Source organism: Heterodontus francisci, chromosome 2 (assembly GCF_036365525.1).
Source record: "Heterodontus francisci isolate sHetFra1 chromosome 2, sHetFra1.hap1, whole genome shotgun sequence".
Taxonomy (NCBI): Eukaryota; Metazoa; Chordata; class Chondrichthyes; order Heterodontiformes; family Heterodontidae; genus Heterodontus; species Heterodontus francisci.
Window position 1 is genome coordinate 160074209 of NC_090372.1, and position 19182 is coordinate 160093390.

The following is a 19182-nucleotide window of genomic DNA, read 5'->3' on the forward strand; positions in this document are numbered from 1 at the left end:
CCACTCTTAGCTTCAGCACTGTCAATCCTTCCCTTCTTTTGCCATGGCTGTCCATAATCAAAGACTAAGTCAGCAGCGAAATCTTTACTGCACCTCCTTTCTACTTGGACTCTTACGAGTATTGCTACTAACCTTACAGCTACTTCTCCATTGTGATCTCGCTTTCTGCTTCTTCCTGTCATCATGCACTGTATGATGAGATGACTGTTTGATGCTAAAGGTTGAAAGCCCTTGCCCAGATCACACATTAACCCGCTTCCACTCTATAAACTTCTTTAAAACAAAAACAGGAGGGAGACAACCAGCAAAGGAAAACGTCTGGCCATGATGCAAACATTCACTCCTACGGAAGAGGCCACCTATCATATCATAGGAAAACACAGCAGTCAATATTGGAGATGAATAGGCTTGAGGCCTGACAGAGCAGGGGTTGTTGACATATTCCCTTTCTCTTCTCAACTAATGCTTTCATTCACACTTGCATATCATACACTGAATATAAAAACCTAGTGTTACAGTACACTGCCACTGATCTGCTAGTGTTTACCCTCCCAACTACATATGATCATACCATACAAATTAGGAGCAGAAGTAGGCTATTCAGCCCGCCGAGCCTGCTCTGCCATTTAATAAGATCATGGCTGATCTGTTTCTGTCTTGAATTCCATACTTCCATCTACCCCGAAGAATCTTTGATTCCCTTGCCTAACAAGAATCTACCTACATTAAAAATATTCAATGACTCTGCCTCCACCACATTTTGAGGCTGACAATTCCAAAGTCACACAACCCTCAGAGAAAAAAATTCTTCTCGTCTCTGTCCTAAAAGGGCGATTCCTAATTTTAAAACAGTGCCCCTTAGTTCTGGATTCCCCCACAAGAGTAAACATCCTCTCCACATCCACCTTGCCAAGACCGTTCAGGATCTTATATACTTCAATCAAGTCTCCCCTCACCCTTCTGAACTCCAGTGAAAACAAGCCCAGTCTGTCCAACCTTTCCTCATAAGACAACCTGCTCATTCCAGGTATCAATCTAGTAAACCTCCTGTGAACCTCATCCAATGCATTCATATCCTTCCTTAAATAAGGAGACCAAAACGGCACACAGTATTTGAGATGTGGTCTCACGAACGCCCTGTATAACTGAAGCATAACAACCTTACTTTTATTTCCAATTCCTCTCGTAATAAAGGATAGCATTCCATTAGCCTTCTTTCTTTCTTGCTGTACCTGCATACTAACCTTTTGTGACTCATGCACTGGAACACCTAGATCCCTCTGCACCTCAGGATTCTGCAGTCATTCCCTGTTTAAGAAATACTTTGTTTTTTTTATTCTTCCTGCCAAGGTGAACAACTTGACATGATCCCACATTATACTCCATCTGCCAGATATTTGCCCACTCGCTCAACCTATCTGTATCGGTCTGTAACCTCCTTATGTCCTCTTCACAACATACTTTCCTACCTATCTTTGTGTCATCTGCAAATTTAACTACCATGGCATCACTTCCCTCACCTGTCATTGATATAAATTGTAAAAAGTTGAGACCCCAGCACAGACCCCTGTGGGACTTGTCACATCCTGCCAATCAGAAAAGGACCCATTTATGCATACTATCTGTTTTCTGCCAGCCAGCCAATCTCCTATCCATGCTAATACGTTACCCTCTACGCCATGAGCTCCTACTTTGCACAGTAACCTTTTTATGTGGCACCTTGTAAGATGCCTTCTGGAAATCCAAGTACATAAGAACATAAGAAATAAGAGCAGGAGTAGGCCATTCAGCCCCTCAAGCCTGCCCCGCCTTCAATAAGATCATGACTGATCTGTCCCAGGCCTCAACTCCTCTTTCGGGCCTGCCCGGCATAACCCTCGACGACTCGAGATTTCAAAAATCTATCCACCTCCTCCTTAAATACATTTAGTGACCTAGCCTCCACAACTCTCTGAGGTAGAGAATTCCAGAGATTCGCCACCCTCTGAGAGAAGAAATTCCTTCGCATCAGTTTTAAATGTGTGCCCCCTTATTCTGTAACTATGTCCCCTAGTTGAAGATTCCCCCACTAGTGGAAACATCTTCTCAACATCTACCCTGTCAAGCCCCCTTAAAATCTTATGCGTTTCTATAAGGTCACCTCTCATTCTTCTAAACTCCAATGAATAAAGGCCTAACCTGTTTAGCCGTTCTTGATGAGACAACCCCTTCATCCCAGGAATCAGCCTAGTGAATCTTTTCTGAACTGCCTCCAATGCTAGTGTATCCTTCTTTAAATATGGGGACCAAAACTGTATGCAGTACTCCAGGTGTGGCCTCACCAACACCCTGTACAATTGTAACAAGACTTCCCTATTTCTAAATTCTAACCCCCTAGCAATAAAGGCCAAAATTCCATTTGCCTTCCTAATTACTTGCTGCACCTGCATGCTAACCTTTTGTGTTTCATGTACAAGAACACCCAGATCCCTCTGCACTACAGTATTTTGTAGTCTTTCTCCATCTAAATAATAATCTGCCTTTTTATTCTTCCTACTAAAGTAGATTACCTCTCCCTTTCCCACATTGAATACCATCTACCAAGTTTTTGCCCACTCACTTAATCTATCTATATCCCTTTGCAGATGCTTTGTGTCCTCATCACAACATGCCTTCCCACCTATTTTTGTATTGTCAGCAAATTTGGATACACTACACTCTGCCCCTTCCTCTAAGTCATTAATATAGATAGTAAATAGTTGAGGCCCTAGGACCGATCCTTGTGGCACCCCACTAGTTACGGCTTTCCAACCTGAAAAAGACCCATTGATCCCAACTCTCTGCCTTCTGTGTGTTAGCCAGTCCTCCGTCCATGACAACACATTACCCCCAATACCCTGAGCTCTTATTTTGTAAATAACTTTTTATGTGGCACCTTATCAAACGCCTTCTGAAAATCCAAATACACTACATCTACCGGTTCCCCTTTATCCACTCTGCTTGTTATATCCTCAAAGAACTCTAACAAATTTTTCAAACATGATTTCCCTTTCATAAAACCATGTTGACTCTGTTAGATTGCATTATGTTTTTCTAAATGTCCTGCTATTTCTTCCTTAATAATGGACTCTAGAATTTTCCCAATGACTGATGTTAAGCTGTCATAAGCTGTCTGTAGTTTCCTGCTTTCTGTCTCCCTCCTTTCTTGAATAGGGGTGTCGCATTAGCAGTTTTCCAATCTGCTGGTACCCTACCGGAATCCAGTGAGTTTTGGTATATTATAACCAATGCCTCCACTATCACTGCAGCCACTTCTTTTAAAACCCTTGGATGCAGGCATTCAGGTCCTGGCGACTTGTCTGCCTTTAGTCCCATCAGTTTGTCCAGCACCTTTTCCCTCGTGATAGAGATTGTACAGCAGTACGTCAACGGGCTCTCCTTTATCCACAGCGCATGTTACTCCTTCAAAGAACTTCAATAAATTGGTTTAACATGATTTCCCTTTCATAAAACCATGCTGACTGTTCCCGATTACCTTGAGTTTTTCTAAGTGCCCAGCTATGGCCTCCTTAATGATCGATTCTAACAACTTGCCCGACAGACGTCAAGCTAACTGGCCTATAGTTACCTGTTTTCTGCCTCCTCCACCCCCACCCCCCCGCTCCCATTTCTTGAATAGAGGGGTTATATTTTCTACTTACTTGTCTGATGGAACCTTTCCAGAATCTAGCAAATTTTGAAAAATTAACACCAACGCATCTACCTCTTTTAAGACCCAAGGATGAAGCCCATCAGGACCCGGGGACTTGCCAGCCTGCAGCTCCATCGGTTTGGTCAGTACCACTTCCCTGGTGATTGTAATTTCACTAAGTTCCTCTTTTCCTTCCACCTCCTGATTTACAGCTATTACTGGAATGTTTTCTGTATCCTTCTGTACATTGGAACCCTGTGTCATTTAGTAATTTTGAAAGGACTGCATTGTGAATTTGACCAGGCATAAGTTCAAAGATGTAGGCAGCAAAAATGACTAAGGTAACTGGAGGGGCAGCTCATGTCCTAACTTTGCTGAAGAGGACAGAGATGAAGATTTTTCTTAAATATCATTGGCCTCCCTGATAATATGGTAGAGTCTACTATCTTGTATGTGGTTCTGATGCCTGGCATCAAACACTCTACAGTTAACCATGGAGCTTATGATCACCTCAGTAGCCACTGCAGCTGCGCCTCTACCCCTTGCAGGAGTCTAACACCAGTAATAGCATCTCTCAGGGATGCACATTCTGGGGCCATGCAGGATTGGGGTGCAATATCGCCTCCACCTTGAACAGCCTGGATTTTTTTTTTATTTCATGGAATATGGGCATTGCTGGCAAGGTCCTAATTGCTCTTGAGCTGAATGGCTTACTAGGCCATTTCAGAGGGCAGTTAAGAGTCAACTACATTGCTGGGGGTCTGGAGTCACATGTAGTCCCGACCATGTAAGGATGGCAGATTTCCTTCCCTAAGGGACATGAGTGAACCAGATGGGTTTTTATGACCATCAATAGTTTTGTGGCACCATTATTGATACTAGCTTTCAATTCCAGACTTTTATTTATTAATTAAATTTAAATTCCATCAGCTGCCATGGTGGAATTTGAACCCGTGTCCCCAGAACATTAGCCTGGGTCTCCAGATTACTAGTCCACTGACATTAGCACTTTGCCACCATCTCCCCCTATGAATGAATAGGGCCTTCACTTGTATTGCCAGTCTCGTAGAGTTTGAGATTCTGCTGAGCACAGCCTGGTTGCATTATGTGAAGGAGCACCCATGGTGATATGGGTGCAGTCAGTGACATGCTGGACTTGGGCGGTATCCTGTAATCTGTGCAAACTTTCTTCAGCAAACTAGGCATCAATCACTTGTTTTATACACTGCAGACTGACTGATGTTGTTGATACCTCTTACGATAGTGGAAAGGAGCCAGAAGCAAAGAAGCACAGGGCTGTAGTGACCGAGATTGTAATTGGCAGTGCTGTGCCGGTTGGTTGCAGGAGGTGGCACAACTCTTGTGAGTCTCCGTGAAGAACTGAAGGCTCTTTATGCACTGCTCCTTAGAGAATTGCAGGTAAATTCTGGGCTTATAAACTTGGTTGGGAGAAAAAGATTTCTGTAAGCACACTTCCTTCTATTTGCTCTCTCTCCAATTGTATCTCTGTCTGCTTCTTCCTCCAGCTCCTCTCCCTCCTCCTCGTAGAGTAGGATGCTTAGAAGGACCCCTGTCAAGAAATAATTGCAATGTTAGAACATAGTAGCAACTATAAGCATTTTCAAATCCTTTAAGGTCAAAAAATCCACACACTACTTCAAAAAAAAATTTCAAAAAGTTCTATTCCACTTTATCTGAGGATTGCTTTAAAGAGCATTTGAAATAGGCACTTCAGAATTTGAACTTCCCATGGTTGATGGGTGGGAGCAAGATTAGTCAGATGATAAGGTTGCAAAATGACTGGTGTCAAAATGATGTTGGTGTTGCAATGGCCTCACTGAACTGTAAGTTGAATATATTTACAAAGCCCTGCCTATTTCACATGGGAGTTCTGGCTGCCAGTAATGACATCCCTTTGAAAATCAGGCATGTTGTTAAAGTAGCAGCAACTGCGTGGGAGAAATGAACACTTTGGAACATTAGAAATAGGAGTAGGCCATTCATTGTGCTGAGCCTGCTCTGCCATTCAGTTCATTCATGTCTAATCTGCACCTCAGCTCCTTTTACCCACTGTTGCTCCAATCCCTTGATACCTTTACCCAACAAAAATCTTAGTTTTGGAGGCTCCAATTGTTTTGGCATCCACACCGCTTGGTGAGAGAGTTCCAGATTTTTACGATCCTTTGTGTGGAAAAAGTGCTTCCTGGTTTCACTCCTGAATGGCCTAACTCTAATGTGAAGATTTTGCGCTTTATTCCCCTACCAGAAGAAACAGTTTCTCTGTATCTACTCTTATCAAATCCATTTAACATTTTAAGCACCTCAATCAGAACATCTGTTGATCTTTTATTCTCAAGGGAATAGAAGCCAGGTTTATGTAATTTTTCCTCATAATTTAATCCTGAAAACCTGTTCTTGTGAATCTGCATTGCAGCCCCTCCAACGGCAATATATCTTTCCTAATGCAAGTAGCCAATACTGAACAGAGAACTCCAGATAGGATCTGATCAAGGCTCTATACAACTGCAGCATAACTTCTTTATATTCCAGCCCCCTTGAGATAAAGGCTAACTTTCCATTAGCCTTTTTGATTGCTTTTTGTACCTGTCTACTAGTTTTTAATTTGTATTCTTGGGCTCCCAAATCTCTCTGCTCCTTTACAGTTACTGTTTTCTCACTATTTAGAAAATACTTCGATTTACCTTTCTTTGGATCCAGGGTGTATGACCTTACTCTTGCCCACATTAACTCTATTTGCTATAGTTGCCTACTCACTTAATCTATGCCGCCCTATAACTTCCTGCCCACCATCTGCACTACTTATTGTCCCTCCTAAATTAGTGACATCTGCAAACATGGACAAACAATTCTCTATTCCTTCATCCACGTCATTAATAAATAAGGTGAAAAGCTGAAGCTCCAGACCAGATCCCTGGGGAACACCATTGCCACATTGCTCCAATTAGAGTACAGTTGCATTAGACCCACTCTCTTGCTTCCTATCTCACAACTGATTTCAGCAACAGAATAATAAAATATGGGGGGGAAATTAAAAAGTTTTTTTTTGAGAAATCAAGTTAGCTCTTAAAAACAACACAGCATGCGTACTTCATTACCGACTGGGAGTACCAGAATCGACTGTCATAAAATGCTGGATAGTGATATTTAAATGTCAATGTTGCCTTCCACATTTCATTATTACCCTAGCTTAGAGCACTGACCAGTAACTGATCAGCTCTTGTTGTCTATCAGCATTACTTTTGAAGCACTATGAAGGCAGGTTAAGTTTATTTATTGTTTCCATCCTCCCCTTGTTAATACCTAGTTGGAGATTGAGAATCGAGGTAAGTGTTTCTCCAGGAAAATAATGTGGGAGTGAGTATTGATCATACTCTGAAATGAATATAAGAAAATGCAGTAACACTTTAAAAGAATGATGTGCTTCTTTAAATATCTTAGTTTCTTCGTCGAAATGCCTGTATATGTAGCAGCATGACGATTACACCTGGTTCACATGCAGCTTTACATTTCTGAGTTGGTGACCCTTTGATATGAGTGAAGCTGACTCAACTTTCAAACAGCTTGTTATCTACCTTTCTGCAAACCTCTCTACACCATTTTAAACTAGTTTTAATGAGCTTAGTACCATATAAGTACATAAGTCGGAGTAGGCCATTCAGCCCCTGGAGCCGACTCCATCACTCAATGAGATCATGGCTGATCTTCTACTTCAGCAGTTTTTTCCTACACTATTCCCCATATCCCTTGATGTTTTTAATATGTAGGAAGCTATCAATCTCAGTCTTGAACATACTCAATGACTGAGCCTCCACTCCTGTCTGGGACAGAGAAATCCAACGATTCACCACCCTGAGTGAAGAAATTCCTCCTCATTTCCACCTAAATGACCTGCCCCTTATTCTGAGACTGTGTCCCCTGGTTCTAGACTCCCCAGCCATGGGAAACATCCTTCCTGCATCAGCTTGTTGAGCCTGTAAGAATTTGGTATGTTTTAATGAGATCACCTCTTGTTCTTCTGAACTCCAGAGAATAAAGGCCTAGTCTATTTAATCTTTCCTCATAGAACAATCCCTCCATCCCAGGAATTAGTTTGGTGAACCTTTGTTGCACTCCCTCTATGGCAAGTAGATCTTTCCTTAGGTAAGGAGACCAAAACTGCACACTGTACTCCAGGTGTGATCTCACCAAAGCTCTATATAATTGCAGTAAGGCATCTTTATTCCTATACTCAACAACTCTTGTAATGAAGGCCAACGTACCACTTGCCACCTTAATTGCTTGCTATACCTGCATGTTAGCTTTCAATAATTAGTGTTAGTAATTAGCTTCCAGTAATAAGGATATTTTCAAGTTTTAGAGAGTGCAAGTGGAATCTGTCTTTGAAGAATGTTGGTAAGGCTGAGAATTGGATCTTTTGGCTCCATTTGTGTGCTATTTCTCTAGAATATTGGAGTCAGCATTCTACATTATAACCCTTGTTCACCCATGTCCTCTAACAAGGAGACAAAGGTTTGAACTAATAAAAGGCAAATTTAGGGATGATATCAGGAAGTTCTTCTTGCAAAGTGATCAATGTATAGAACAAACTACCAGATAAAATAGTGGAGGTGAAATTCCTGAAAACACTTAAGGTATAATTGGGTGCTGCAATGTGGAGTTGGTAGGATGTTTTTGGATGGCTGAATTTGAATGAACATAGGAACATAGGAGCAGGAGTAGGCCATTCAGCTCATCGAACCTGCCATGCCATTAAATACGATCATGGCTGATCATCCTCTTCAATGCCTTTTTCCCCACACTATCCTCAATATCCCCTTATGTCATTGGTAAATACATTGGGCTGGATGGATGAGTTTATGAGCTGAATGCCTTCATCATCGAACTATTTTGAGATTGTTTGTTTGAAAGCATCTGGTCAAGCAAATCAGGTTCTGAAGAGCATTGGACTAAAATCAAAACAAGTTATACTGATATCATACAGTCAGTGGTGAGACCAGTTCTGGAATATGAGGTGCAGTTTTTTTTAAATCATGGGATGTGGGCGTCGCTGGCCAGGCCAGCATTTATTACCCATCCCTAATTGCCCTTGAGAAGGTGGTGGTGAGCTGCCGCCTTGAACCGCTGCAGTCCATGTGGGGTAGGTACACCCACAGTGCTGTTAGGAAGGGAGTTCCAGGCTTTTGGCCCAGCAACAGTGAAGGAACGGCGATATAGTTCCAAGTCAGGATGGTGTGTGACTTGGAGGGGAACTTGCAGGTGGTGGCGTTCCCATGCATTTGCTCCCCTTGTCCTTCTAGGTGGTAGAGGTCGTGGGTTTGGAAGGTGCTGTCTAAGGAGCCTTGGTGCATTGCTGCTGTGCATCTTGTAGATGGTACACACTGCTGCCACTGTGCGTCGGTGGTAGGGGCAGTGAATGTTTGTGGATGGGGTGCCAGTCAAGCGGGGTGCTTTGTCCTGGATGGTGTTGAGCTTCTTGAGTGTTGTTGGAGCTGCACCCATCCAGGCAAGTGGAGAGTATTCCATCACACTCCAGACTTGTGCCTTGTAGAAGGTGGACAGGCTTTGGGGAGTCAGGAGGTGAGTTATTCGCCACAGGATTCCTAGCCTCTGACCTGCTCTTGTAGCCACGGTATTTATATGGCTACTCCAGTTCAGTTTCTGGTCAATGGTAGCCCCTAGGATGTTGATTGTGGGGGATTCAGCGATGGTAATGCCGTTGAATGTCATGGGGAGATGATTAGATTCTCTGTTGTTGGAGATGGTCATTGCCTGGCACTTGTGTGGCGCAAATGTTACTTGCCACTTATCAGCCCAAGCCTGGATATTGTCCAGGTCTTGCTGCATTTCTATACGGACTGCTTCAGTATCTGAAGAGTTGTGGTGCTGAACATTGTGCAATCATCAACGAACATCCCCACTTCTGACCTTATGATTGAAGGAAGGTGCTTGTTGAAGCAGCTGAAGATGGTAGGGCCTAGGACACTACCCTGAGGAACCCCTGCAGTGATGTCCTGGAGCTCAGATGATTGACCTCCAACAACCCCAGCCATCTTCCTTTGCGCTAGGTATGACTCCAGCCAGCGGAGGGTTTTCCCCCTGATTCCCATTGACTTCAGATTAACTAGGACTCGATGCCATACTCAGTCAAATGCTGCCTTGATGTCAAGGGCAGTCACTCTCACCTCACCTCTTGAGTTCAGCTCTTTTATCTATATTTGAACCAAGGCTGTAATGAGGTCAGGAGCTGAGTGACCCTGGCGGAACCCAAAAGTTGTGGTTGGACTACCTCAATCAAGATAGTGTCAAGAAAACATGCTATACCAAATGAGGATTTTTAATTCATCGCTTGGAAACCTACATTTAAACTTTTAAAAAGGAGCTGGGATTCTACAGTTAACTTTTAAAAAGCTGACAGCCAAGATGGCCATTACAATTTGTGTTGAAATACCTCACATTCCAGGACATCGAATTGGAGATGCATGTCTAATGAGGTTGCATCCAGGACAATGCCTTATGAATTTGGAATCAGATAACAGCTTCACTTATAATGGCAAAACATTCAAAGTCTTCTTGGAACATTAACAGTGGAGTCATAGCTCTAGGGGGTGAACATTGAAACATACTCGAGAGAGATTGAAAATATTTAGACTCGAATCTAATTCAACTGCAGACGAGGCCACTGGATAATAATGTGACTGCCTCCCCATCTGAGGAAAACTAGCAGTCTTTTGCAAAAAGTCCTGAGACTTTGAAGTGGACAGGCTTTGCATGCTAACCAGACAAGATCTCAGTGGGGCTGTGTGCGTGTCTTTCTCCCGATAACATTGCAAGTTTGAAACCTGTCTGTGACTGTGGAACACCCAAGACTACCATTGCTACAGACAGAGACCCTGGGAGGAAAGCCACCTACAACTGTTTCCAAGAAAAACCCTGAACCAGGTGGGCCAGCCAGAAAGTGTACTTCTTCCCGCCAAAGACTTCAAGATCATAACTTCAGCCAGAAGACAGCAGAATTACTAGATCCCACAGACTGTGTATATTATTTTTATTTATTCTGGACTCTAATCCAACTCACTATCCCTTATCACTCTGTAACCTGTTTGTGTGTGTGTGAGTGAAAGTGTAGTATAGTTTTATTAGTTTTAACTAGATCGGGTTTAGATTTTTTTTTTTAAGTACAGTAAACTCACCATTTACTTGTTTAAACTCAAGAAAACCTGTCCAATTGTTTCTTTTATGAACTAACTTTTGACTTTGGAAATTAGGTTGTGTTATCCAGTTAGACCGTATTTAATGTGAAATGGAAATAGGAAGGTAATTTTGAACATTAATGCTTTTCCTGCTAGAGTTGGTCAGACTGATAATTGTACAGGTATTTACACAATAAATTAGCTGTTAATTCAGCAAATTAAGATTTATGGGAATTTTTGGCAGGCAGCTGGTAGAGAATCTTGTTATCTTTTTTAGATAGTTGAATGTTGGTATTTTCCAGAGTTATGCCCTTAACTTGAGACAAAATGGTCTGGCAAGTTTTCAGTCTGAAAAATAAAACTATCAATGTTGGAAAGACTGAATAAAAAAATTGAACTACAGAGTAAGTGAGCTAGCATCTGTAAAGAGAAAAGATGGCTTATGATATTTCAGTTGGGTAACCTGAAAAAATCCTTCATCAGAATTGTGTTCCAATGAAAGGTTATAACACCTTTCTCTTTACAGAAACTGACTGATATCCCTACTTCCAGATATTTGAATGTGGTTTAATTTAAATCTAGATATATCCTTTTTTGCCCATGACATTCTATTGTTGCTAAAATATGCCTATCACCACTTTGTACATCAGAACAGATAATGGTGGCATATTTATAAATGACTGCCAATTTGTTAAATTCATAGCCATATTTCAAATCTGTTTCGGCTTTTATAGCTCAGCAGTACAGAAATTGTCGTAAAAAAACTTCTCTTGACTTTTAGCACAAATAATCATTTATGCACCTACATTTCTGGTTTGGTTCCGTTCTTTCCATACATCGCAAACCAGGAAAGTAGTCTTTCTTAACTTGACTTTACCTGTTATAAAATGTGTGCTAGGAATATCTCTGTGCCACTAAAAGCATTGTGAATTTCATTTCAAAAATTACCAGTTTTAGATATATCTTGGACTGAATTTTACTGGGGCGCCACTGTCTGTGGCAGCGCCCTTTAAACTTGGCGGCGTGCCCGCATTCACCGGCTGCCGCTGAGCCCCCATGATATTAATCGCGGGGCTCATTAGAATCATGGAGCTGAGCCGCCCTCCCCATATTACGCGGGGAGAGGCGGGACATTCGGCGCAGTGAGTGTTTTTGACAGCTGTGCAGCAGGTGCTGGGTCCCTATTTTAAACTGAAGAGTGGGGCTGCTGTCAATCTAGCAGCAAAGCAGAAAGTCCTGCAGAAATCTAGCAGGTCAGGCAGCATCTGTGGAGGGAGAAGCAGAGTTAACTTGTCCAAGTTCACAGACCTGAAAGTTAACTCTGCTTCTCTCTCCACAAATGCTGCCTGACCTGCTGAGTTACCCCAGCACTTTTCGCTTTGCTGCCACATACTTACCCTGCTGTGTCCCAGTATCCTGTGAAGTTGCAATCCCCTTCTCCCACTCAAGTGTAGCATTTCTTCCACACCTGGGTGAATAATAATTTTGCACATTCCAGGACGTGAGACTTAAATAGACCATAAAAGGTTATTAGAGGTTTACAGAGAACACACTGACACAAATGGGAATGCACGGGTGTCACAGCAATGTAAATACATCTTTCACTAAATGTTCCTCACCTGCTTGCGTGTCCTTTTCTCTGTGTGAATGATGTGCCAGCATGTAGTGCCAATGTCACATCCCTTTGCACCATTGGCCCTTCAGGAGACCCAACATATGCAATAACAGCATTGCCATGCCACCATTACTCATGAGTGTTTCTATGAACTCAGTGACATGGACATTAGCTCAGTCAGCTGCTGCCTCTAATGGTTTACACAGGGATGCTGCAGATGTAGACTGGTGCGCAGCAGGTGAGCGAGTGTGATGTGTGGCTTGCAGAGCTCATGTTGGTTCCTATGGAGCAGACAGCCTTTGTCTGATAAGCCACTTCCGTACGTCCCTAGCTCACTGCTAGCACTGCGTGCAGAGCCTGGGTTCCATCTGTCCTCCCATGCGTCTTTCATGTTGTAGGTCCTCAGCGTCTTCATAGTCCGAGGAGGAATCCTGTTGACGTCTCTCCTCATCATGCCAGGCCTGGCCCCTATTGGGTGCGTAGTTGTGCAAAGCAGCAAAGAAAGGAGCTGGCCTTTTCGGCCCGTAGTACAGAGCATCACCCTATCCATCCAGGCATTGGAGGTGCTGTTTCAGCATGCCGATCTCCTGCTCTGTGGTGGCTCATGTAGCTCAGTGACTAGCGTTGTATCTCTCCTCTGCAGCAGTAGTGGAGTCTCTCACTGGTGTTGGGAGCCATGTCTGCAAAGGATAGCCCTTCTCTCCAAGAAGCCACCTCTCCATCTGAACCAGTTCAGTGAGCAGCGGTGGCAGCCAGGACTGGCGCAAGACCCAGATGTCATGGCAGCTGCCTGAGAAGTGGTCACATATTCGCTGCAAGCATCTGCGGTGTTCACATACCAGCTTCACCTAGATTGACAGGGCTCCTTTAATGGTGACGTCTGCAGGTGATAGCCTGGCAGTAGGCCTGATGGCCACATGTGTGCAGTATATGAACATTATAACCTATTGTTCTCCGGCAATGGTGCCAGAACCAATGGCCCTCTGGGTCTGGCTGTGAGAGTCCGTCCTGAAGCGGACATCCTCACTGGCCCTCCGGTGCAGGACATTGGTGCACTGCTGACTGTGTGACCCCACAAAGGTCTCTGGTGGGCCCCTAAAAGGCTGCAGAGGCACAGGCTTGAGAACCACTGCCACTATGAGGAACAAAGGCATGGGGTGCCCATTGGAACCCATGGGCTGTAAGTCATCCTTGAGCAGGGCACAGAGACGTGTCACCACCCTCTCTATATGCACAATCTTCTCTGACACTGGTGCTCTGACATCTGATGGCATGTCATGTGGGGCCTGTAGATGCACGGCAACCGTAATGGCAGGCTGCCCTTGGGGACTGCTGCTCACAACCGGGGGCCTCTACATGGATCGCACCTGCCTGTTGGTATTGCCTCTTGCGCATACGGATCCTCACGTGCAGAGGATCACACAATGTAGGATAAGCCATACCTATTTCCACGTGATTAATAAAGTTGAACCCTGCATGTATTCGAAGGTTCCTAACAGGGCATGGATTGATGTTGAAGGGTACATCAGCTGCTTTCCTGGATCAACTATGTGGCGTGCCATGGCATTGTCCACCTTGGCCAACACTCAGTGGCACAGCATGACCACATCAAGATCCTACCAGCTGAATCGATTGCCCCCACCATTCATAAAGCCTTAATGCTCCTGCCCTTTCTGTCACCCTCCCCACACACAGGGTGCCTAGTGTGCCATTGCTCCCTCACAAACACCGAGCGTACACTATTAATGGAGGGATGGTACACGGTACCTCCCTTCATGCCAACACAGCTTTCCTTCTAGTAATCCCAGCCCCCATCTCTTTCAGAATGCAGAGTGACCCCTGCATATCCCCCCTCCCTCCTCCCTTTAAGAATGCAGAGACCCCCGCATATCCCCCCCTTTAAGAATGCAGAGTTAGACCCCTGTGTATCCCCCCTTCCTCCCAGAATGCAGAGTTAGACCCCTGTGTATCCCCCCTCCCTCCTCCCTTTTGTCATGCAGCATGAGGACCTGGCGGCTTGTCAGATCGTGAATGGGACAGCACATGACGGCTGCCAGTTAACGAAAAATCCGGCAGTGTCGGTAGAGAGGCGGTGGGCTGGATAATCAGCAAAGGTAAGTAATCATTACCATATGTTGATTGTGGTGCCGCCGCTGTGCGGTGGAGGCGGCCGCACCGAGGTCCTGCCGCTGCCAGTAATATGCGGCGGGCCTTTCTCAATGTTGAGGCAACCCTCTCCCCGCAGCATTTTACTGAGCCCTGTGCCGCGATCTGCAGCGTCAAGGGGCCAGTAAAATTCAGCCCCTTGTGTGGTATTCTGATACCCCACTGAAAAAGATGTACAGTTTTTGAGTGTTCTGGAGAAACTCCTTATTGGTAGAAAGGGAAAGGACTTGTAGAGTGGGTGTTTTTTTGTTTCTGTATTAACTAGATGTAATGTATGATACTTGAAATCATGGACATGGTATATCCAAAGTTCATTATAGAAGGATCTCTGTACATTTTTGTAAATTGCTTTGAATTTTAGTGTCGTTTAAATTACAAAACTGCAAATTCTTGCAACATTAAGCATGCGTTTGACCAAGAACGATGTCTAACAGACCTTTTTCTATTTTATTTTCAAATATTTCTCAAATATTTATAATTTAACAAATTCATTAATAAATAATTAATTCATAATTAATTAAGGATTCATCTTTGGGAAAGTGACTGAACAAAATAACTTATTCAGCAATCAGGTATTTGTGTAAATGAATTCAGCTTCCTCACAACATCAATCACAGTAACTTCACAGTATCTGTGGTGCTCCTCCCTCTGTCCTGTGATTTGAACTCATTTGCAATTGTAATTTTAATTTATATTAATTAGCTATTGTATCTGTGACTAATTTTGGATTGTCCATGTATTTGTCGACAACTTTTGTCTTCAACTTTGATATTTAGAGATGATCAAACTGATATTCAAAATGTTTTATTTTAACATTTCTTCAATTAATTCCTTTAAACAACTTTTTTTTTCAGGGGTCTGATGGTGAGCTGACAGACTTTGTGAGCTTCTACACTTTACCTTCCACAGTTATGCATCATCCTATTCATAAAAATCTTAAGGCTGCCTATTCGTTTTATAATGTTCACACTGAGACCCCACTGATCGATCTTATGAATGATGCACTAATAATTGCAAAATCGGTAAACTTTTCATTATTTAATCTCTTAAAGTGTAACAATATATACAATGGTTGCAGCATAATAAAATGATTCATGGGTAACTGAGTTACAAAGGTTTTTTGAGGCCAGTACAGTAGTTATAGAATGAATTGTTTATGTGGGTTGTGTGCTTCTGAGCAACTTTCCAGTTAAGTGCAGTAATGTAATTCATATTGTTTGTTTCTAGAATGAATGACATTTTATGAGATGACGTATATGCCAGAATTAACTGTCACTGAACAAAGGGTCTCAAATCGGCAGATGCAGTTTGCTAGACCTGCAACTCTGTATATGCTGCTGGTTCATGCATGGCTGGAGCTTTTAACTGTTCTCTTTAAGAGAGAGCTCTTCACATGCCTAAATACATGAAGGAGCAGAGCCCAAAGCTTAACATTTAAATGTTTAGAGAGTAGTGAAGGATAAGAACTTGCAGTGCCGGTGCTCTCTAAAGTGGTCTTGATATGGTTTTCCATTTTAGATTTACTTGAGATAACACAAGTTCTGACTACTAGGATTTGAAGATACCTGTACATTTGCACTTAAAGCTATACACATCTGTTGAACCATCAAAAATTTCTTGCTGTTATGGAAGTGGGTGCTGATGGTTGGGGAAAAAGCATAAGGGCATTTTAAAAAAAAATGATAACTGGCACAATGTGTTTCAACGTCACCTGCCAGTTGGCGGTCATAAAATCTGACAGACCTCTGAAAGTGCTAAGCACTTCAGGCAAGCAAGACACTGATGAAGAGTGATAGGAATCTTGACAGACATTGACGGGAATGTAACACCAGCATCCATGCTGCTCTTCCAGCTGGGTGCGATCCCAGCAATGGCCACTGCTCCCAGTGGCGCTGCTGGGACTGAAGAGCTGCCAGTCCTCTGATTGGCCAGCAGCTCTTGGAAGCGGGGCAGAGGCGGGCTTGCCCTCGGCTTTCCGGCTGGTGGACGCGGCCACCACTTCATTAAATTCCAGCCAATGCATTTATGTGAGATTAGATGAAGGCAGGATTAGGCTACAATCCCATCCAGTAGCCTGCTGGCAACCACTGTCTAGACTCATGCAAAGAACAGCTGCTTGGGTGAGCTACTAGAGAATGGCAAATAGCTGGCTGGCACCATAGAACTGTACCCTAGCAAGAGTGAGCATTTTCAGGACAGGAGTATAATTATTATGCATTCTAATATGTTTTTCTTAATTAACTTTCACAGTACAGTATTCAAATTCAGTAAATATATTGGCTTACCGTTCCCTTAGAATAATGCGAATAACACCGAACAAAAGTGCCTTGTTTATGTAACAGCAATTGGAAAATTCCTCTCCTATCTACTCAGTTGTGAGATATTTTCAGGCTTGAGTTGAAAAACAGAATCTCACTAGGTTTCAAGTGTTATAATCATATTTAGTCCTTCATTTTGTTTTCTGCTTTCTTTCTACACTTAATTCTTTGTGGACTGTTGCAGCTCTTACATACCCTGCTAAATAGTTGCTCATCAATATCTAAAAAAGATTTGTGGCAAGTGAAAAATTATTTAGGCAACTTGAAAAAAAGTCATCAGAAAAAAAATTTCTGAAGATTTTATTTTTCTGACACTGTCAACTCCATCTATTTCCTAATAAATATTTTATTTTCCCTTCACAGAAAGGATTTGATGTGTTGAATGCACTTGATCTGATGGAAAACAAAACATTCCTAGAAAAATTAAAATTTGGTATAGGTGATGGCAATTTACAGTACTATTTGTACAATTGGAGGTGCCCAGATATGGAACCTGAAAAGGTGAGAAACATTGATATCTTCATTATAAACACAGGTCTCAAATTCTTGAGCCTTCTCTAACCCTGCTAGAGAATTCAGAGTTAGAGTGGGTTCAGCTATTTAGATATCGCCAGCAGACATCTGTGTCAGTATGGGTCAATTTGGGCAGGAGACGACGATGAGGCATTGGCTTAGGGTGGCCGGTGTGAGGTGAGAGGAGGGGAGAGGGCACAAGCCAGTTGTTGGCTTAATAGTCTTTTCTGAGTGTTAGCATCTCTCACTCCCCTTTGTAAGAGGGTTGATTTTTCTGATCGTGCCATCAGTCTTCTAGGGTGTCCATATGAGATCCAAGAATTTGGATGGCGGAGTCCCATCCGATTTTCTGTCACTTTTATGCCAGCATTGTACTTCAGACCCTGAGGTAATTCATGCATTCGTGCATTAATATTTAGTTTGGTACACCCACTGCCCCTGTCTTTGCTGACCTATGTTGGCTCCCGGCCGCCCCATGTCTTAAATTTAAAATTCTCACATTCATGTTCAGTTCCCTAGCTGGCCTTGTCCCACTATTTCTGTAATGTCCTGCAGTTCTACAGCACTGCTAAACTCTCCATTCCTTTGACCCTAGTCTTTTTTGCATCCCCCTCCATTCTCACCAGCATTGGTGTCCATGCCTTCACCCATCTAGCCCCTGTGCTGTGGAATTCCCTCCTAAATCACTCCTCTCCAACTCCTGCTTCCAAGCTCTTTGGCCAAGTTTTTTTCACCCTTTCTAACATTATCTTCTGTGCCTTAGCATTTATTTATGTCTGATTACGCCTATGTAGCACTTTGGGATGTTTTCCTATGTTCAAGGCGCTATATAAATGCAAGTTATTGTTGATATACGAATAAGCATAATTGTTTCAGTGGTATTAAGTATTACAGAGCAAATATGTTATTTATTGAGACATTTCACAGTAATAAGCATCTTTCATAAGAATTGTTTGAGGATCTGAGTTATACGGTGAAGTCATTTGGTAAAGCAGTTAAAATAACTCTCCATTAACCAATTTGAATTTGATGATGAAGACATTCAGCCGATCTTAATCATTCATACAAAAAGGTCTTAAAGTCCAAAGCTTCATGTAATTGTTTCTTAAGTGATTCCAAGGTGGTCTTCACTATTCTATTTTGAAGTCCATTATAAATTTGTAACATATTGAAGTTTTTGGAGGTGAACAGAATTAGGTAACCAGTTAACCTTCTACATCAAGCTAATTTTTGTTTTGCTGAACCTGAATAATATAGCAGCCAGATTGAAGATGGCAACACAGTTTTTTTTTCAACTTTTACTTATTTTAGGCAGCCTATATATACATATTTTGAAACATGATAGTTAGGGACAGAGAATAACAGAAACAATTGTTACGACCAGATGAGGAAGGGGTCTTAGGCTCCCCTTTTGCCCCTTTTCTGGTTTGACCGCAACAGGGTTTATCCTTTTAACACAGTGATTTAACTTACCACCTCAGTGAGCACTTGTTCCTGCTCCTGTAATTATAATTGTAAATGAACCAATCAGACAGGTTTTCTTGAGTTTAAACAAGAAAGATGTAAGTTTATTAACTTTATCACTCTAAACTGGTTAAAACTACTAAAATACCGACGCATCCACACTCACATTCATACGAGAGGCACACACATGCAAATAGATACAGAGGGGAAAAAATAGAGTTGGGA

General features: G+C 42.6%; 1 protein-coding gene across 3 annotated transcripts in view; it reads left to right on the forward strand.

The window, feature by feature from the left end:
- The window catches only part of nmt2 (N-myristoyltransferase 2), a 69471-nt gene that overhangs the window by 41319 nt on the left and 8970 nt on the right, over window positions 1-19182 (forward strand). For all 3 annotated transcript variants that reach the window (XM_068012873.1, XM_068012888.1, XM_068012882.1), the window contains 2 exons: window positions 15517-15684; window positions 17344-17481. In XM_068012873.1, coding sequence (XP_067868974.1) covers window positions 15517-15684; window positions 17344-17481 — 306 coding nt within the window. The remainder of the gene's footprint in view (window positions 1-15516; window positions 15685-17343; window positions 17482-19182) is intronic.